The 22,347-nt window shown below is 37.3% G+C and overlaps 2 protein-coding genes across 4 annotated transcripts; both read right to left on the minus strand.

Annotated features, from left to right (window-relative positions):
* Nucleotides 1-1,057: 1,057 nt before the first annotated feature.
* On the minus strand, nt 1,058-13,068 carry zgc:86764 (uncharacterized protein LOC797431 homolog). Its single transcript, XM_067375189.1, has 14 exons — nt 12,424-13,068; nt 11,794-11,926; nt 11,592-11,714; nt 11,091-11,324; nt 10,832-11,002; nt 9,690-9,839; nt 9,421-9,571; nt 4,231-4,367; nt 4,046-4,141; nt 3,476-3,622; nt 3,224-3,319; nt 3,013-3,138; nt 1,604-1,702; nt 1,058-1,399 (listed from the first exon to the last, which is right to left on the minus strand). Exons 1-14 carry the CDS (start codon nt 12,438-12,440, stop codon nt 1,334-1,336), a joined length of 1,746 nt encoding a protein of 581 aa, XP_067231290.1. The 5' UTR covers nt 12,441-13,068; the 3' UTR covers nt 1,058-1,333.
* A 132-nt stretch (nt 13,069-13,200) lies between these two features.
* slc26a1 (solute carrier family 26 member 1) lies at nt 13,201-20,010 on the minus strand. 3 transcript variants are annotated; one of them, XM_067375187.1, is made up of 4 exons: nt 19,896-20,010; nt 18,198-18,309; nt 16,582-17,223; nt 13,201-15,351 (listed from the first exon to the last, which is right to left on the minus strand). In XM_067375187.1, exons 3-4 carry the CDS (start codon nt 17,194-17,196, stop codon nt 13,834-13,836), a joined length of 2,133 nt encoding a protein of 710 aa, XP_067231288.1. In that variant the 5' UTR covers nt 17,197-17,223; nt 18,198-18,309; nt 19,896-20,010; the 3' UTR covers nt 13,201-13,833. The 3 variants fall into 3 exon arrangements, with proteins under 3 accessions (XP_067231288.1, XP_067231289.1, XP_067231287.1); XM_067375188.1 differs by lacking the exon at nt 18,198-18,309 and having other exon boundaries at nt 19,896-19,981; XM_067375186.1 differs by lacking the exon at nt 19,896-20,010 and having other exon boundaries at nt 18,124-18,215.
* Nucleotides 20,011-22,347: the final 2,337 nt, after the last annotated feature.

A 22,347-nucleotide genomic window follows, 5' to 3' on the forward strand; every position in this document is an offset into this window, starting at 1 on the left:
TTGTTACTCGTACTGCATCTGTTCGGCACTTCTCATCCATTATATAAAAGTGTCTATTTGATGTGCCATTGTTCTTTCCATTGTGCTCCAGATGGCTTGATGGAGATCTAGAAGACAGTTAAATGGTGAAGTATTTTAATTGTGTAATGCTTCACATGGCCTTGAAAGCATTAGCTTGATCAGGCCATTACATTGTTTTGCCCAAATGAGTCAATCACATGTCGAGGCATCTAGTGCCACTCAAAAATTCAAACTCGACCATCAAAGATCTAAATTACTACCCATTTGCAAAGAAGAATGTGAAGTTTTAAGGCACACAACAGATGTTTTATGCTCTCACAGTGAAAATCAATCTGATGAAAAATAATGCTAAGAGCTTTGAAGCACTACCTTGACATCCACTCACAATGTTACCATTCAAAAGTTTGGGGTGAGTAAGATTTTATTTTAGTCTCTTATGCTCACCAAGGCTGCATTTATTTGATCAAAAATACTATAAAAAAGTATTACCATTATTACCATTTCAAATAGCTTTTCTATTTTTTTTTTCTGTGTTGGCAATGCTGAATTTTCAGCAGCCATTAATCCAGTTTTCAGTGTCAAACGATCTTTCAGAAATCATTATAATTTGCTGATTTGGTGTTCAAGAAACAGTTGTGCTGCTCAATTCTGAGAGAGAGAGAGAGAGAGAGAGAGAGAGAGAGAGAGAGAGAGAGAGAGAGAGAGAGAGAGAGAGAGAGAGAGAGAGAGAGAGAGAGAGAGAGAGAGAGAGAGAGAGAGAGAGAGAGAGAGAGAGAGAGATAAAAAGGCAAATACATTTTCTCAGGATTTTTGATGAATAGAAAGGTCATAACTCATTTGAAATTATAAATATAAATTATACATGTCTTTAAACTCTTTTTTGGTCAATTAAACACTCCATTGCATGATAAAAGTATTAATTTCTTTGAAGATTCACAATTTTTAGTAGTCCAGTTTATTAAGAACTGTGCAGAACTGGAACAAAAACAACTCAAATTTTAAATGTATAAAGAAGTATTTTATTAAAAGTGCTGTATATACAAGGAAATGACTGACCTTTTATGAGCTAATATATACAAAATCTAAGTAGGTAAACAACGATATAAAAAAAAATATGCAAGATAAAAAAATATATATAATTGTGCCTTTTAAAATAAACAAAGTAAGCTGTTGGAAAGTCACTGCACTGTTAAAATGTAAACAAGTCAAACACCTGAGAATTGTTTTAACCTGTATAGTTTTCAAATCTGACATGATTATTTGTGACCTTAACGTCATACAAAATAAATAAAGAACAATGCTGACAGTCCAATCAAAGCATGTCTTTAACGGTGGAATTGAGAAAACCATCACTGTTGGCTTTCCTGGAGAGCTCGCTCTGTAATGGGAAACAAGACAACACATTTGTTAACATCTTTACGAACTGAACACTGAATCATTATTACATGTGGGTCTTAAAATGTTAATGATCTCTCTCAGGGGAATTAGCGGTCGCAAATGAGCATCCTTCTTATCGCCGATGCTCCATTTGGAGTTAATATACATCTAGGGAAGTGGTCCAGAACTGATTGATTGGTCTTACAGTAAAGGCTGAGTAGCTCATGGGAATGGGTTTCTTGTCACTGTTGAACTCCTGCAGTGGCACACGCAGGCCAGAGCTGGCCTCTGTAGTTTTGCTCCTCTGTTAGACCAAACACAAAACCACACAAAAATTAAGAAACATCATTGATCTTCAGCGTAAAGACACTACCAACAACATGCTAAAGAAGATGGGACTTGACCTACAGGTTTTACACAGAACAGTGATTTTTGTTGATCCAACAGCATCATCTAGTGTTTGCTGAGGGAACATTTTCTATTTTAACACTGAACTGAACACTGAAAGGTTAGTTCACCCAAAAATTAAAATTGTCATTAATTACTCACCCTCATGTCATTCCAAACTAGCGGTGTAACAGTACGCTTATTTGTACCGAACGGTTCACGGGGCAAGTTCCAAATGGAAGTGATCATCCCTATGTGAGCAGGGCACGTACGTGTCATATGTAGCCTTTCGGAATGCACTTGGCAAAGGGACTGGCGTAATTTCCTCATTATTTTCAGCTGGGATGTTCTTGTGACAACGCAGCGCCCGCATAAATAAATATACAATTTATATTTTTAAAAGTTTTATATATTACTTTTTATATCACAGTATTATATAGCATATTTTAAAAACTTTTTAAAATACAAAATGTATGTTCTTATTTGCAACAGTTAGGCTAAAAAAAAGAATTATGCCGTTAAAACAGCGACATCTGCTGACGGACACCGTGCTGCATTCCAAAGGCTACATAAACCACGTGCATGCCCTGCTCACATAGGGATGATCACTTCCATTTAGAATTTGCCTTGTGAACCGTTCGGTACAAATACGTGTACTGTTACACCCATATTCCAAACCCATAAGACTGTCATTAATTTTCTTAAATCTGTTCATCGATCAAGTTTCTTCAGAAAATATGGACTAAGCCGCTCAATTTACATGGATTAGTTTTACGATCACTTTATGATTTTTTTTTTAAAGGTTATATTTATGGGCTTTTTTGTACCTTTATTTGGAAAGGACAGTAGAGAGCAGACAGGAAAGCATTGGGCAGAGAGAGGGGGGCAGGATTGGCAAAGGACCTCGAGACGGAAATCGAACTTGGGTCGCCGTGAATGCATTTGCTCCATATGCCAGCACACTAACCACTAGGCTATCAGCGCCGACTTTATGAACTTTTTGAAGCGTCAAAGTTTTAGTTGCATTAATGTCTATGGAAGGACTGAAAGCTCTCCGATTTCATCAAAAAGATCTTCAATTGTGTTCCAAAGATTTGTGATCCGAAGTTTTACGGGTTTAAGTGATCTATCCCTTAAAGTCTAACCAATCCTTTTGGACTGATCTCAAGCCAAAAGCTTTGATCACAGAGTTGAGTTTTGATTGCCCCAGGCAGGTGTTTTTTTTACCTTGGCAGAGAGTTGAGGCCTTCCTGGCACACAAAGAAACGTGGTGGATGAGCTGCTACTGCTACTGCTGCTGGCGCTACTGATACTGTTAACGGTTGCAGTGCGGGGTGCCAGCTGATTGGGCGTCTGAAACAATTGAAAACATTTTATCAAAGCATTTTGATAAAATGCTTGTTTTTGCACACAACATTCTCAGTGAGAAAACGAGTACCTTTTTAATTTTGTTAGGGGTGGGGGTGGTGTATGTCGCTCCAAGGGCTCTCTTTGTTGGAGTTTTAAACAGAGAGGTTTCAGTTTTCTTTGTCATCTGGTAAGCAAAAATCATCCAGGTTAATGAAATGAAGCAATAAAAATGTTCCTGAACAAAACAAAGTATGTAAATGTATTAAGGTAAGATATGTCACTATGTACTACCAAATTGCACACCATCTGATATATTAAACACCCATAAAGTGAAACTCGCCCGTTCATTCTTCTCCTTATCTTTCTGCAAGCGATGCTCTTCCCACTGGCTGGCGATATAATCCATGATCCTTTGACCTTGCACGAGGAAGGAAGACCCCTTATTCTTTTCCCATTCTTCTACACGGCCTCTCATCTCCTCTTCCAGCTGTATGTGTAGAAACAGATAAATTGAAAAAAAAAGTTTGGTTGTTCACAGCCACAACTTGTTTACAATAGGAACAGTTCACCCCAAAATTAAAATCATTAGTTGCAAAACCAGAAGTAGCAACAGATCTTTACATTCACCTGAATAATGGATTGAGGAAAAAAAGAAGAAGAAAAAAAAAAAAAAAAAAAGAGCAGAGTATATCCATCAGTTGTTGATTAAATGCAGGCAGATCTGAATGCAAGCTTACAGATGATTGTAAGAACATGGGTGAAGTTTAAGCAGTAAATGATTGGAGAAGTCAGTCGTTTCAACGGATGAATTATACAAAAAAAATCAATAACATTTCATTTTGTTTCAACTTCAATAACAGAATACAGGATAATATTAATATATATTATTTAAAACTATGAACAAGTGTACCTTTGGGAGCAGTTTCTGCACTTTTGCCCTGTCCTTACTCTCTTTGAGCAGAGACCCTCCTCTGTTACTGAAGCGATTTGGATCCGCAGCCTTTCTCTGGTAAGTGAAACGTATAGAACAAAATGACACTTGTGAAACCACATGAGGTTTAATTGATTGACTGTAAGCATGGAAGAAGGGAGAACCTCAAACTCTTGAAAGAGAGCCCAGTTCCTCTTCCATTTCTCCAGGTCCTCCAGTATGGGCTGTGCTGCTTCATAGAAAGCCTTCGTTTTCAGAAGCTCTGTGTCATGGAGGGCCAGCAGCTCCTCTGTGTAGTGATCTGTTCAACCAGAATGAAGTTAAAGCAAGGGGTCAGTTTCATCGGATCTTTGATTTTAAAGATTTTAAATAGGGTTGGTAATCATTCAAGTATTTTAATATACTGCCATAAAATGCTGATTAATTAATTAGAATTAATTTGCTTAGAAAAGTTATGAATTAAGGTACACTATGTAACTTTTTTTGTTTAAAATTAATTTAAATCAATACACAGTCAATACATCATCAATCCTTCTTCCAAAACATGTTTTTGTCTTTGCCTGATTCACTAAAGTAAGCCAATTATAACCATTTATATTTTAGATTGGGCGGGATGGTTTTCACAGGAAACCGGATACATACATCACTCACCCGTGCGTGTCTCATCATATCCATAAATAAAGAAAAGTTGCTCCAGCTACTTTGACGCGAGTATGGTGTGGGAGTGGCATAGGAGACATGGAGAATGCTAAATCTTGAATCTCCATGGATTCACTCATTTCAAAAAAACAAAACAAAAAAAGCCAAACAGAGAGTCTGCTGGCAAAAAGAACACAACAGAGCTCGCAATAAAACCAGAATCAACATGGCCTTGGCTTTTTTTTAGAGATAGAGATGGTGAACTGAGGATTTTTTATTTATTTTTTAAACAGGTGAGTAAGTAAGCCATACGTAGCTTTCTAACGGAGTCAATTGTAAAACATTATCTATTCAGGGTTCCTACACATTTTCCATTTCAAAATTCTACACTTTTCCATACTCAAATTTCCAGACCTCCTTCCAAACTATTCCTTTTCTATGTTTTCTCTGCTTCATGTTTGTAGTCCGGGTCCTACAGTCTTTTAGTGATTTTTAAATTAGTGTTTGATTGTTGAAATAAAGTTTTGTATTTAGTATTCACGTCTAGGCCCTTCTCTTCTTAAAATCACATACTTGTGTGACTTTTGTTGGGGATTAATCTACAAATAATTAGTCTGTTTCCCTTTCCACCCATACTACTCTCTACATAGGCGTAAATATTTAATTTCCCTATTAATTCGATACATTTACTTTATAGACATCCTTCTGTGATTTATGCATTCCGGTCAGTGTTTGCTCTGTTGTCGACACTGGTTGTTGGTATCGAAGCATTTCTATAGAGTAGCCAACACTAGGGGTGGTGAAAAAAATCGATTATTGATTAATCGCGAGTATGTTATGGACGAGTATGAATCGATTATTAAATTTTCAAAAATCGATTTTTTATTTATTTATTTATTTTTTTGCATTATTTTATTTTGTAAAAAATGTTATACCGGGAGTTGAACGTCACGAACGCGCCCAGTTCCAGTTAGCAAGCGCGTGTAACGGCAGCCAGAGCAGGTGTGTAAAATGGAAGAACCAGGAACGAGCAACCAACCGATCCACCCAGCCAGGGGCGGACTGGCCATCTGTGTGATCTGGAGAATCACAGAACGGCCGGTACTCCAGGACGGCCGGCGGGCCGGCCCACCACCCACCGCCACGCACGCAGTCATCATCTGTTTTTTTCCCCCACTAATCTGTTTCACACTCCAGTACTGTAGGGGGCAGCAATGCACCTTTAAGTTGGATGCCAGCTGCACTGGCCGTGGCCGCCAAGTAAGCAGCAAAGACGTTAGATCAGTGGTCTCAAACTGCCGGCCCGCAACTGATCTCAAAAATAAAACATAATCCGGCCCGCTAAATTATTCTTTTTCTTATTCTCTAGTTGCTACCTGTCTGATATGCAAAGAAAAAGTCGCCGTTCTAAGGGGCATTCACATATCGCGTCCGCGCCGCATTCTCCTTTCCAATAGACCTTTTTCACACTTCCGGGTTTTTGGCTTCCGGAATGAGCCACGCAGTGTAAAAGATTTTCCGGTTACAGTGATAGATAGCCTCGATCAGAACCAGTTCGGGAATCAAAGTCGTTTTACGAATTAAATGTCTTGAAAATGTTTGAACGGCCTTGGTGAATTATTGGTGAGACTACAGAGCTCGCATTAAGAGCAAAATTTAATAAATAATTTGAAGTGATGGCGGTTAAACTGGTTATATTCTTCGTGTATGTTTGGCGCGGCTGTGCATTATCGCGCTCCATGTGCTGTAAAGACAGTGTCTGTGTCTAAAAGTGCATACTATGTGACATTATTAATATTCAGTACTATTTAGGGTGGATAGTATGCACATAATGAGATGTATAGAGTGTTTTTAGCGACGTGCTGGGGAAATGATCGACTGGTAGATCCCTTATCACACAAGCCTGATCCTCTGATTCGTGAAGCAGGACTGCTCGCACCATGATATTTCTGGATATAAACAATTCAGTCATCTCTCACTCATTTTCCTGTCATCATCATCTTAAAGTGTGTATTATGCGCAGCATTGTTGTGCAATTGCAACATGCAAAGACTGATAGTTGTGTACAGTGTGGTTTTGGAAATTATGTCTTAGTTTAATCATTTTAATCGATCAGGATTAATGATAACATATGCTTGAATGTGGGATGTGATGCCATATGAGACATGCTATATATTTTTTAAAATGTAGCTATTAAACTCACGACAATATTATGTATCTCACGACTTTATATCCCACATTAAAGTATATATTGGGAGTTAATTTTTTTAATTAATAAATTATATAAATGTTCGTAGTACGTAATACGATCTGGGAAATTGCTGAATGCGTAGCCTTTGCTGTATGACAACTGGTGATATAAATCCATCTTCCGGTAAATTCGATCAACGGTCTGAGTGGCTGTATAAGCTACAAACAAGTAGAAAATAATTTATTTGTAGATTATACAAAAGCTATTTGGAAAACAGACAAAACAGAAAAGGTAAGAAGCGATATTTGAGAAAAGAGCATATCAATGTAATAGCCGTAGACGCATAGCGGAACTAACTTTACCCTGCGTCACGTGATTTCCGATTCTTGTGAAAAAGGTCTATGCGCTTTCGCTCCAGTGGCGTCTGTCGTTGCTATGCAACCATGAGCCGCGCTCTCAATCGCTTCTATTATGAGCGCGCTTGCCTAAATTACAGTAAAAGCACTCGACTTTAAGTCACAAGCGCCGATTTAAACCACCGATACTTTTTCTTTACCTTGACATGTTTCGACTGCAACCTGCAGTCTTCCTCCACCTGAACACATTGTCTTTCTAGAAGAAAATTGTCCAATTTCTACAGTATGTTGGTTCTGATCTACTTCCTAAAGGAAATAAGCCTTTCATTTATTTGTTATTGTTTAGTTCAACTTGATGAGTCACAACACAATGTGATGTATTCATTTCTGTGTTCTACAGAACATAAGCTACATACAAATAATTCTGAAGTTATAACTACAAGACACAGAAAGTGCTTTGAGTTGTTGTTACTCAATGAAAGAGTTAAGTAATTCAGTAGCTGACTTTTTTTTTAATACTGCAATCACTTTGTAGTGTATTTTCGTTTACTGTTGTGAAATGGAAAATCGATAATCGCTAATCGAGAATCGTTAATAATCGAAAATCGACTGTAATCGAATCGGGACTTCAATAATCGTAATCGAATCGAATCGGGAAATCAGACAGATTAACCACCCCTAGCCAACACAGGTGCAATATGACAGTTTCCCTAATATTTTAGAAATTCATAACTTTATAAACATATCTGCAAAGTGAAGGGAGGTGAAAAAGGTGACGTGTAGAAACTAAATAGTTGTAGGGGGGTCTGGGGGCATCGGAGAAGGTGAAGATTTTTGTGATTTTAACATGTAAACAAAACATTCTGGTGCACTCTGACAAGAACATGAATGGAAAAAACCATTTGCTTCAAGTAAAAAAATAAATAATAGTAAATTGGCACTAGGGCTGAGCATTGACAAATTTCACAATTGAATGCAATGTTGATTCAGAAGCTTGCAATTTGATTTTGATTTGATTACCTTTGATTCAGTATTGATTCATTTGGGGCCTATCAGGTACAGTACATGGCAAATTTCCTCAAAGAAATAAATCTCTCTCAACTAATGCTGTAAACTATACAAACCACAGCTGGTACATCATTATAATAGGTTAAAATTGATTTGTAAGCTACTTACATACAGGATAAATTACACAGGAAGTTTTTATAATAACGTTATAATAAATTTTTAATGATAATTATTTTTCTACTTTTTTTTTTTTATGTGGACCTAAACATTTAAATGGTGGCTGTCATAAAATGGATATATACATTCAATATCGAAGCACATGTTAAGTACAAATACAGTGAATATGCAATAGCCTATAGTGCATATATTTAACAAAATGCTCCTCTCGAAGTTCATTTTTGTAGCTAAATAATGAGGTTTTGGACATTGAACGGCTTTTCTAGGGTAGGCTAAATGTGACATTTTTACAAGCTGTTTTACTGATGCCTTTCTGCGGGTTGAAACGCTGATTGATCGATTGGATGTGATACAGATTTCAGCAAGTTGTACTGTATCTTACAACATATCTTCGGATGTTCATTTATGTTTATTTTGTGTTGTAAAGCAGAAGAGATGGTTGGTTCACGAGCGCTACAGCGATCTATCACACCACAGAGCACCAAGAAAGATCAACTCTTTCTCCAGTCTATGGGACAGTAGCCCATTTTCGATTCTCTTGAGAATTTTGTAACACACACACACCCCGAAAAAAAAAAAAAAAAAAAAAAAAACCTCTTCGGATCTAAACGATTCACATAAATGATGTATTTTGATTCAAAATGGCTAATTTCGCCAAAAAGTGACTAGTTTGCAGGTATGATAAATTAGAAAACTGAATAGAGCCAATAGTCTGGAAACACATATTTTTCCATACTTTTCCAGACCTGGAAATTACTCAAATCAAATTCCATACTTTTCCAAAATGTGTAGGAACCCTGTCTATTGTAAAGGGTCACATTTTACTCAAATCAACCAATTTCTGTAATCGATAACGTTGACGTGTCATTGCAGCCCTATCATGCAGATTTGTTTTTTTAACCGCAACAGGGTCTAAAGTTACATAGTGTACCTTTAAATATATTTAAATGACTTAAGTTGATAGCAGGGTTTGGGTAACTTACTATCACAGAAGTGAACAGTGAACGGCTCTCTCTGTTCTGGTCCAAACATGCATTTGTCCCAGAGAATCACAAGCTCCTGTCGGACCTTATCAACCACTTCCTCCAGCTGAGCCATCTGCAATTCCTCCAGATGTTCCACAAAGTCCCGCCACTGAAAGAGGAAATGCACTCCATTAGCATTTGCTGGTAAACCACAAGCAGAGTTAAGATCTACGAGGGGGTTCTGGTGCCCTGATGACATCCTGTGGGTAAGATGGAAAAGCTCTCACCCGTCTGATATCATCAGAGAGAGTGCTCATCACAGCCTCTCGGAACACCTCGCCTTCCGGCTCAGGACAACTCAGACGATTCCACAGGCTCGTGGCTCGCTCTTTGAGTTTGTCTCGAGCTGAAATCAAGGATTCCTTCTTCATTTCAAGCTGTGTGGAATAAATATTAATTAAGCATTAAATGCACATTTATTTATGGGGTATTCCAGAAAGCAAGGTTAACTTACCATCACATTTACTGTGAACATATACCCAAACCTTGCTTACTCAAGGTATGCAAGTTCGAAAATCAATAGGGCACGCATGTGCAAAAATCAATAGGGCAGGCATGTGCAAAATACCTCTGAAATAAACTAACTCTGGAACATAACCTGCTCTGGAGCAGGGTAAGTTGGAGAGATTCTCCAGAGAGAATAAGTTGAAAGTTGCCTCAGGTTTTTTAATGAAAGTTAAGGTTATCCACTTACTCTGAGTAAACTTACCCAAGTAAGTCAAATAACATGCTTTATGGAATACTCCCAGGCATATGACCAGACATAACAACAACTATTATTATTACAATTATTTTATTATTATATGAATTAAAAATATAAGTCAATAAAGAAATATTACTGCACTATAAAAAAAGTGTATTTCATAATAATAATAATAAATAAATAATAATAATAATAGTTATTGGCCAGCTGGCATATAACAGTTTTATATACTATGCAGTGATTTTTATTCATATTTGGCATGTTTATTTTGGACCCTGGCTGAGATGCTAAAGGTGTTCTGTACACAACCACTAGATGGCACCACCACACTTGTGCAAAATGATATGGTATCCATTCAATTAACCCAAAAATGAAAATTGTGTCATCATTTACCCCCCCCTTAAGTTGTTCCAAACCTGTATAAACTTCTTTGATCTGCTGTACACAAAGGAAGATATTTGGAAGAATGTTTGTAACGAAGCAGATCTCGCCCCCATTGACTACCATAGAAGGAAAAAAAAAAAAAATGTATACAGGTTTTGAAGAACTTGAGGGGGAGTAATGACAGATTTTTCATTTTTGGGTGAACCCTTTAAATCTGTTGTTTTGTTCCACTCCCCACATTTTCAAAACTACTTTTAAAATAAAATGATTAATGTGTGGCACCTGGCTGAGCAGCAGTGTCAAGGCTTTGATATTGTCATGTGTGAGCAGAAAAATGTCAGTGTCTGGGCAGATGGACTCCCGTTCTAGACTGCTCTCTGGTTCATGTCCCATCTCGTCCATTAGAGTCCTGATGTCCTCCCTGAGCCCAGAGAATATCTTCACCCTGTTCTCCTACAAACACAGTGCTATCACAATCACAAAAGCATCCAGGACAGAAACTCGTAAGTGATCAGAAGACTTTCAAAAAGAGAATACATACTTTTTCTTTGCTGAGTTTCTCAACATGCTCCTGGAGTTCCTGCAGCTGGGTTTGAGAGGGCACACTTCCCGAAGGAATGTAGTACGGGGTAGAGCACAGGGTCACGCACAACTCCTCGTCCTGCTTCTTCAAATCGCTCAACTCTTTTAAACGCTCATTCTTCTCCTTCAGAAGAGACTCAACACGGCACCGCAGGTTCTTCTCCATCTGGAGAACTGTAAGATCTTCCTCCAACTAAAGAAGATTGCAGGATTACCATGAAACTTAAAAAGTGTACACATTTTGAAACCAAAATTTGAGACATATATGATTAGTTTAATAAACCTGATATGTGTTGATTGTTATTTTATTCATGGAAAATCATGAATCTAATCATTTGTGGTAATTAGTAATTTTTTCAATGAATGAATAAAGACACTTTGTCTTTAACCAAATTGTACTGTATCCATGAAAAGTGCCATTGCACATGTATATAATATTACAGTATTTCACAGGTATTACTTTGTACGGTTCCACTGACAGTTCCAAGGACAGCGTTTCCAACTGTTTCTGGGAGGTAATGATATCAGCTCTGATGCGACGTCTTAAGGCCTCTTCCTCCATGATCATGGATTGCAAAAGCCCCTAGAGAACATGAATAATTCAGAGCAAGTTTAAAGCCTAAATAGTGGAAGAATGGGATGTACGCGAACGTATAACTTACATCTATATGCTTTTTCACAGTCTGCATTCGCTCCACCCTCTGGTCCTCCATGATGCCGATGCTGTCCCATATGTCCACAAGCCTGGCCATTGCATGATTGATCTCAGTCACAAGAGAGAATGCCAGAGCCTCACTGCTCATGAAAACACAAGCAAATAAATGAGATTAAATTAATAATGACAGATCTTGAGGTGTTGGGAATGAACAGTCTCAGTCTCCATTCACTTTTATTTAATCTTTTTGCAATACAATGAATTGACTAAGACACATCTCCTTTTGTGTTCAACAGAAGAATGTTACACATTTTGGAAAAAGCAAAATGAGCAAATGACGACAGAATGTTTATTACTACTACTATTATATTTATTAGGTGAACTATCCCTTTAATCACATTGTTATATGAACACCTAAATAAGCTCACAACAAAATTGGTCAGCAAGATTCTAGACAGGAGTAATAAAGTATGTTTAGCTTTTTAAAATGACTACAGCTTCAGTAAAACTCGCTGTATTACTAAAATGCAAAATGCATGTTTTATGTTGTCAGCCACAATATATACCAGATAATGAGACACGGCCATAATATAATTAATCTCGCGCTTTTTAACAGTCTCCACCTAGACACACTTACCTTCTTCGACAAGACATCGTTGTACCGTATTAACGCACAACTCCGTCGAAAAACTAAATTAAATATGACGTATAAAAATAAATGACAGTTGTTTCTCCCCGCAGCCAACGGGCGGTAAAATTTGAATCGCTGCTGACGTCTTCTTCACTGTATGCAGCGTGAAAAAAAGAGTCTCATATAGCTTCTATAGTAGTGCGCCACTACGCGTCCTGGAGCGGAATGGTTTCCTTATCATAATAATCGAACACATTCCGTAGTGATTTGTGATAACGAGGATTTGTTTTGTTTTCTCAACCTTCAGGATGTTAGTGTGATAAAATGTTGGAATGACATTCAGATAACCTCTGAACCTTTGCTCCAATATACATAATAGATAAGAAAGTGCACATTTGTTGTAGAAGAACTGACACAAATGTTCATGAAAGCAGGAAGCCTACAAACCACAAAATCTGCAGTCTGTGGAGCATCTTCAAATAAGGTACAGTAAGCTGAAATGCCACTTTTGTATGTTTCTTGTCAAAAACATTGGCAATTACAGTAAGGGGTTTCAAAAGAGTCATACAGGGGGTCCGTCCAACTATTATTGTTTGAAGTTAATTGAATGCAAGAAGCACAATAACATATATTATAAATTGCTAAAATTGTTTTTGCAATTTAAAGATCATAACAAAGTATGTTTTAAAAAATCATGTTTTTTATACAATATTTAACAGAGATAATTCATTCTCTGTCTCTCCTCTCAAGGCATCATTTGTCTGAAAAAGTTTGACGACCCTTGCTTTACAATATTCATGTGCACATGAAGCTAAAAACTTGAACCTTCAGGCAGCAAAATGGTGAAGTCCAAAGAATAGTTATTGACACTGGTTTAAAATATAATCACATCTCCAGGTCAAATTCATCATTCACATTTATTAACCAAGAACACCATAAAAACATGTAAAAGACAGTAACAGGTCACTTAAAATCACAAATCTGTATCGCCTTCTCATGTTTCTCTTTTTTTTCTTTCTTTCTGGCAGTTAATGGCAAGTTTTGCACCAGTCACACAGGATATTACATATTTAACATTAAAAATGGCATTAAATATTACATTCATTTCTAAGGGATTAGTTTGTCATTAGAAATATGTCAGTTACTTTGCTAATTGTTTGATTTTCTTGTAATTTCTGGTAAATTAATATGAGAATTATGCATTTGTTTCTTATCAGTATGTATAATCATAACCCCTGAGTTTGTACAGTACCGAAGTATTCAGAATATTCACATTCAGTGGAATTTTTTGTGCCATCAAATGATGATTTCATAAACATGTTCAACATGAGATCATTTTCCAGGAGTTAAATGTCATGTTTCTTGTGTTTTAATAGAAACATGTTTTGCAGCTCTTAAGGCCCATTTGTGGACAAATTACACAGATGAGTCATGAACCGGTTGTGTCGTACCAGTAGCAAAACGAACAGCACTATGGATGGTATGAAATGACAGTATTTCCATGTCTTTGTCACCAGCCCCAAAGAAGGAGCCTCTCCTTAAAGAATCTATTACTGTTGTGTTGCAGCAAGCTAGAATTACATTGATGCCGACTTCTTTATAGTCTTTTAAAACTGTTTTGAAGGTACTTACTCCAGTTGTGTCTATTATGGAGATGCAGGAGCAATCCAAGATGATAGTATGAAAATCAAAGTCTTTGGAAATCAAGCTTACACTTACATCTCCATTTGTTTGATCTACGCTATCAGTCTTCTTCGCTGCCTTTTCTCTAGCTTTTTTCTCCAATTTTCGTCTGCGGGTAATTTCAAGGAATGGCTCAAGATCAGTTGCTTTATATAAAGATTTTAAAAAGAAGTCTTTGTTGGCGTAGAAAAGAGGTGCCTGAAAACGAAAGATCTTCACTTTTGGAACAGGTGAAAGATTATCATATTCTTCCATGTCCTCATAGTCATTGGTTTGTTCAATTTGTCCCAGTAATGAAGCTTTAGGATTCTGAGTCTGGACCACCACACAGATCATAGAGAAGACCACCCCGATCAGCAATCCAAGCTCCACGCTAATTAAAGCAGTTGAGCTCATGGTCACCAACCAGACAACTGCCTCAATCTTGCTCTCACGCCATTGCTTAGGGACGTCTAGAAATTTGCGCAGGGCGCCCCGCAGACTGATGATGATAATGGAGGCAAGGACACATTTCTGCAGGGCATAGAAAAATGGTGCAAAGAAGAGGAGGACTAGAAGAACAACTAAGGCACTCACTACGCTGGAGACCTGAGTCTGGCAACCTGTTGAGTCCTTCACCATAGTTTTCGCAAGGGCAGCACTTGTAGTGAAAGAATGGAAAAATGAAGGAATTATATTGCAGAACCCAATTGCTATCATTTCCTGGTTGGGTCTAACCGTGTAGCCGTTCTTTTTGGCAAACATCTCAGATAGAGAAACAGTAAATGCAAAACTGATGACAGCTAATGGAATGGCATCATATGCTACCCGGGGCATCAGTTCAACGCTGGGTACCTTTGGAGGAATGAAACCAGTTGGAATGGCACCTGAGATACTGGAGCTAAACTGTCCATTTAGATCAGCAAAATGAGAAACTATCGTAGCAACTGCCACTACCACCAGCTCTGTGGGAAGTGGTATCTTCAACCGGTCTTTGTAGCGATCCTGGATCTCCTTTCCTGCAACCAGCACTAAAATGCAAATGGCACTTGTTATTAAGTCACAGAAGTTGGTTTTGTGGATGTTCTTGAAGATGTTGATCCAAGTGACCACCACTGTGCCGTAGCCTTGGTGTCGAGGGATCTTAAGGCCAAGGAGGTACTTTGCCTGGACGGTGAGGATAGTGCAAGATGCCCCAGTGGCAAAACCATCGAGCATAGGAGCAGAGAGATAAACGGAGACAAACCCCAGCCTGAGAACAGCCATCATCACCTGAAGAGAAGATACAATACACCTTCAGGTCAATGACATGAATAGAGTGGTGGAACTATATCGCATTTTTGTAGGCCAAAATCTGGAAGCGAGTTAGCGTTTTAGCACTTCCGGTTCCATCGTCCCAAACTCAATGGGTTTTTTGAATGGGTTTTGGTTAAATGGCTGCAATAAGGCTCATGGTTAACAAAAGCTCAAAGAATCTATTACTGTTGTGATGCAGCAAGCTAGAATTATATTGATGGCAACTTCTTTATAGTCTTTTAAAACCGTTTTGAAGGTACTCACTCCAGTTGTGTCTATTAAGGAGATGCAATTTTCTTCTGCAGGTTATTTCAATGAATGGCTCAAGATCAGTTGCTTTATATAAAGATTTTAAAAAGATGTCTTTGTTGGAAGCGAGTTAGCATTTTTAGCATTTTTGTCCCAAAGTCAATGGGTTTTTTGAATGGGTTTTTGGTTAAATGGCTGCAATAAGGTCCATGGTTAACAAAAGCTCAAGATACTTTCACTAAAAATACAAACATAAAATTCATCAGTATTAACCTACCTATAATTTTTTTTCTTAAGCTGTTACATGTCTTGAAAACGACGGTTGCTAACAAATGGCTAAATCGGACTACAGAGGCTGTTGGCGACATTAAACATCATCACGCTGAACAGGTAAGCTCAGTCCGCTTTCAGTCTAGTTATGTTTATAACTGCATTCTTACAAACTATTCTAATTCAAACTTTCATGGAAAATCTCTTTAGATAAAGACTGAAACAGTTAGAAAGCTGAGTAGTGGTGACGTTGAAATTGTGCGACTGTGGTGTAGTTCATTTAAAGCCTACCGTTAGTATTTTGTTTCTGGCGACTGCATTTATTCTTCAAAATTCATAAAGTTGTATTAATCTGTGAAAATTATCTTGATGGACAAAACGTGTAAGTATAATTAACTTTTGTTGATTGTGGAACTTTTTTTTTTTGTGATAATCCAAAAGCCTATGGGAAAATCCTATTGGATTGAGGGAACCAGCGTGACAAACTGCCAACTGGCCTACAAAGTGACATCATAGTATATACATTCGACAAAAAAATCATTTATAAATACATTAAAATGCAGTTCATATGTACAATGACTTGAATACACCTCTTATATAATGAGTATATTTTTAATTTATCTATGTTGATATTATTTGGGGGTAAATGTTGAAAATTTCTTTGAACTTGGCAGAATTTGTACGTACCTGGTAGACTCCAGCGAGAAATGTTAAAGCTGTGGCGATGCTAATGGCGTAGCATTCTTTTCCACATTCCATATTCAGTGCCATGATCTTCAAGTTGACGACAGTGGTGTTGGTTTCCCCAGTGCCGTTTAACCCAAATGCATTTTTCGTACCGACTTCATTCAAATCAAAGCCTGCAAGGTAGACCTCTCGGTCGACAACTTGTCCAATCATCAGACTCATGAGGCTGAAGATACCCACAGAAACATGTCTTGACGTCCCCATGAAAAAGTATATGATATTTGCAAAAAACGATGTGTACAAGCCATATATAGGATCCAAACCGGCCAGCAGGCAGTACGCAATGGCTTGAGGGATCAGTATTATGCCAATTATGAGCCCTGACATCAGATCTCCCCATATATATTCCTTTAGCTTGTACTTTGGAAGCCATTTAACTACGGGGAAGAAGCCTGTTAGAGTCCTCTTCACTTTAGGTCCTGAGCAGGAGAGGTTTCGCTGCAACTTGGTCTTGATAATCTCACGAATCCTTCTCCTCTGTCGTACTCTGCGCTTTAGTGGGCTCACAGTCAGAGAGTTTAGTTCCTCCATGACTTCCAGTGATGAGGGACCCATGCACTGATGAGGCTTTTAACACAGCTCCTGAAAAAGAGACAAAGACCTTTGATCAGTAAGTGATCCCCTTTAAAGTTCAAACTGGATGTCTGTTAAATAGGAGTAACTGATTAATTGCTGTCTGAATGGAATACACTTCCCTCCATTTTCTTTTTTTGGCAGTCAATAATTAGTTACACAAGTTAACACAATTATCAGAAGTTTTCACCAGTCAGTGCTTGAGATGGTTTAACATGCTAGGGACAGCGTTTGCCAGTCATTGGTAATGATTCTCAAATGCTTCTTCACAGTCTCCACAGTTGCTTGATCTACAGAGCGAAACTAGGAAACATAAGCTTAATCTTACCACTCATCTTCATCTCAGCCAGCATTATTATTAGAACTTTGTATTTATTATACTAATACAACTATTTTATTGTGGCAATGATGATCAAATCCCTTACCTTTTAATAACCATTGATAAAAGTGACAACCCTCACTCCACAAATGTCAAGGTGTGATACAACATTCAGTGCACTTAGAGGAGGAATGGGACTATTCAAAGCAATTCTTGAGTAAAAATGTCCAATTACTAATTACTTCAAAGAAAAATCTGGCCAAATATTTCTTTTTGACTCCTGTCAATGCGGCAGGCATCTAAGTTTGGATGTGCCTGTCGTTCTTGACAATGAAAGACATTGGTCTGGAATCAAAGTGAACTATGAATGCATGCTATTTATCTCATAATTTCCTTTTTATTGGAGGGTCATAAAATTTCCACTTAGATAAGACCTCTTTCCATGATGGCGTCTCATAAACTTTATTATGTTTGAACTGCCATTTACATCAGTAAACTATTTTGTTTTCCTCTGCAATTCTCCTTGATGTGGTCAAGGTGTCTGATTTTTATTGCAATCTAAGTGAGCAACTATTAAATACAACACTCACCTGAATAAGTTGACTCTTAAAGAATAGAAATCAAGCTATAAAATGAACAAAACGTATGCAATTTATACACTAACCTCTTTACCCCACCTCCCACCGGCTAAATGAAAAGCAAGAGTGCAAGTCCATGCTTCAGTATGCAAAAACCTTGAGGCAGTCCCACTTTCCAATGTCAGTGATTTTCATAGGCTGTAGGAACAGAAGGCGGAAGTGTTGTGTCCCTCCTGGGTTAAACATATGCTAGTTTGTAATGTTATGTATTGAGCAATAGCAGAGCATCTTGGCAATAGGGCACAAGGAGTCAATCTTTTACTGGTTCTTTTTAGATGGAGCAAAAACATTTCACACATCAGATTGTTCCATGAAAAATAATGAAAATAATGCAATCAAAGTTTCATTTGAACTAGTTAAATGATTTATAGATTGGACTGAGTATAGTGCAATATGAGCCATGTTTGCCTTGAAATTAATATTTGCTAGATAGCATGTCGTATGATTTATACATTAAAGTACATATACTAGATTTAAACGTAAAGTGTGATTTATTTATTTATTTTTTTGGATTGTTAAAATGCTTTCTTTTGTCTTAGCTCATTTTAATATTAATAAAATGTATTTTAAATAGCAATAGCAGGACACGAGAAGTCAATCTTTTACTGGTTCTTATTAAACTGTGCAAAAACATTTCACACATCAGATCTTTCTACGAAAGATAAAGACAATAACAGAATCACAGTTTCATCTGAACTAGTTAAATGAGTTACAGACTGGTTTAGAGAACTAGTTTTAGAAATGGCTCTTTGTTTCAGGCAATGCAGAGATGTTTAATGGCATGTGGTGTCTAAAAATGTTACGCTTACTCAAAGATGCTGTTGTTCATAGTTACAGGATCTATGGCATTATACATTGAGAAATCGTGTGAAATTTGATTTGCATGCACATTTCTGCATGATGCTTTTTAATTCTGTTTTTTGTTTATCATAAATTTTCTGCTCCCACATGATGGAACATCACATAGATCACATGGGATTCATTGAAACCTGACAATCGGTAAATATTTTTTTTATATATGATATAATATTTAAGTCAAATAATAGTTTATATTTGTGGATGTACACATTTCATTTCAATGTTTTTTTTTTTTTTTTTTTTTTTTTTTTTTTGGGTATGTGTGTGTGTTTCATTTACATTATTATTGCCAATAAATAACAAAGGACCTGTTCAGGCATTCTGTCAGTTTATTCTATGAACTGTAAGCCTCTGTCATCTGGTCGAATACAGACTCTGTAGTTAAGAATAATGTCCTTTCTGCCCTCTTTTCTAAATTTCTGTCACACAGTCTTTATAAAGTCTTGCAGGGTGTACAGACAGAGATCTCGGTCCACTTTATTCAAAATGAGTCAGTTATGAGTCATATACTTTATGAGTAAATATGTTATGAGTGAATGACAGAGACATACCTTCAAATATGGTTCTTGGCACACTGAAATCTTATGTGAAATATGCCTTAATAGTAGCAGGGCATTTTAAGTTTAAATAATGTGTGGAAACAGATCAGTGTTATATTATTATTTCTAAAGTGTCTAAAAATCTTAAAATGTTATCATGAAATAATTTTCATTACATGAATGTGCCAAAAGGCAAGAGGGATATCTTCATTTCCTCTTAAATATTCTTGTGATATCACACTAATATATGAAGGCTTTGTATAAGAGGAAGCCCACCACCATATAAAGACTGAGGATAAATATTTTGGGACAGAAACATGGACTCACCCTTATCATAGGAGTGGATGAGTAGAATGGAGAATACATTTGCCATGCCTTCACTGCTGAATTTCCCGGTGCACAGTAGCTTGACTGAATGGAGCAAAGGATTGTGGGTAAAGATGTTGTTTCGCTTGCTTAACTCTCAGCAACCAATCATAGACAGATGGATAGAGAGGAAGAGAAAGAAGGGGGGCTGTGGCCTGATCACCATAGAAACAGTGCCACCCACAGTCACTTCTTAGTATTACTGAATGTATACATGGCTGAAAGCATCTGTGTAGAGCCACATGAGGAAAAAGAAGAAATGTTTTCTTTGTTATACAATTGCAATGGAATTTGATTTTAAATGTATACTTTAAATGTGAAGAATTGTTAGATTGTTAAAATGCTTTATCTTAATTGTCTTAGCCTATTTTAATATTAATAAGCCATTTGTAACTTGCTTCCCTCTAAAAGTGTAATACTGTTTGTGTCTGGCTCTGTGTTGCTGTCAAAACATTGCTCTGCATCTGCCTGGCAACAGTTCAGCCTATTATGTGAGATTGGGGTGTGGCTATCTCTTTGTCTGACCATGCATGGGGAGATGAGCAGTGTGTTTGTGGAAACCTGTTTGAAAATTGTCATTTTTAGTAGTGGCAATGCAGCAAATAACAGTATATGAGTATATGTGCTATCTAAACATTCTTAAACGTTATAATTTTGTAGTGCAACATTTGCCAAGTATGAATTGGAGTAATGGCCGTGACATTAGAAAGGGTCGAGGAGAAAGGTCTTATTTAAAATTTTAGGTTAACTGTTAGGTTAGTTTCTGTTGTAGCAATTCGACAGATATGATTCAGTTTATGGCACTTCTCAGTTATTTCTGGCTGTTCTGACTGTTGAACCAAATTCAATGACGTAAGGCTGAAATGTGATTGGTTATAGGCACACTTGATCCTAGTTAGCCGTTATGCTTTCTCCAATGGTAGAGCCACGGACTGCCGTGTAGTAGTTCACCCAAAAATGAAAATTAGATGTTTATCTGTTTACCCCCAGGGCATCCAGGAGGTAGGTGACTTTGTTTCTTCAGTAGAACACAAATGATGATTTTTAACTACAACCGTTGCCATCTGTCAGCGGTATAAAGCTTGTGAATGGTAACACAATCTATAAGAGTTGAAAAATATGCACAGACAAATCCAAATTAAACCCTGCGGCTCATGATGGAACATTGATGTCCTAAGACATGAAACGATTGGTTTGTGCGAGAAACCAAACAGAATTTGTATCATTATTTACCTCTAATACACCACTATGTTCAACTGCGTTCAGCATTCGCTTAATAAGGTCTGATCGCGCTCTGACAGCGGAAGCGATGTCTCGCGCTTATACTTCAATGAGTGCGAGAGACATCACTGTCGTTGTCAGAGTGCGATTACATTAGCAACATGCTAATGAATCATTTAGAAAGACAATTTACAAATATCACTAAAAATATCATGATATCATTGATCATGAACAGTTATTATTGCTCCATCTGCCATTTTTCGCTATTGTCCTTGCTTGCTTACCTGCATAAAGTCTGTTGTTTTGGCTGTGCATATCCAGACGTTAATACTGGCTTGTCTAATGCCTTGAACATGGGCTGGCATATGCAAATATTGGGGGCGTACATATTAATGATCCCGACTGTTGCGTCACAGTCAGTGTTATGTTGAGATTCGCCTGTTCTTCATAGGTCTTTTGCACAAATCAAATTTACACAAGAAGAAGGAAACAATGGTGTTTGAGACTCACTGTATGTCATTTCCATGTACAGAACTCTAATTATTTAACTATGCCGAGGTAAATTCAATTTTCAATTCTAGGGCAACTTTAATATCTACATTTCCATAACTGTTTATTTCATACCAACATAATGAGTTGTTTGGCAGTAAACTGTACTAACTGATTCTGCGGGAGTGTGGGCGGGGCCTTTATACCGCTCACTACTGTGCAGACTCGGGTTCCAAAATGACAGTGCCATATTTGGACATTGGCGGCTTCACTTATCTACAATGGAAGAGAGTGAAGGTGCGTTGTCCATAATTTTTTTTTTTTACAGTCTACGGTCGACACCGACACCCCTTGTCAGTGTTAGGATGCAGCGTTCCGTTTGAGAGATACCCATAGAGTGGTGTAGGGATGATGTCAAAACCCGGAAGACTAATTCACCTGGTTCCCTCAAGATTTTTTATGGGGTTTTATAAGGTTTTTTTTTTTTTCAATTTATGAGTAAAATAAAGCCTGTGGTAAACATAACTTGACGATACTTTGAAGTTCTGTTGTTCAACGTAAATTACACACACCCATACCGAAACCTCAAATTTTGAAGCAGTTCTGTTTATATTTGGAAATGTGTGCAGTTTACTCATAAATTGAAAAACCCCATAAGAAAATCTTGAAGGAAAAATCAGCAAATTAGTCTTCCAGGTTCTGA

This window comes from Chanodichthys erythropterus, chromosome 22 (assembly GCF_024489055.1).
Source record: "Chanodichthys erythropterus isolate Z2021 chromosome 22, ASM2448905v1, whole genome shotgun sequence".
Classification (NCBI taxonomy): domain Eukaryota; kingdom Metazoa; phylum Chordata; class Actinopteri; order Cypriniformes; family Xenocyprididae; genus Chanodichthys; species Chanodichthys erythropterus.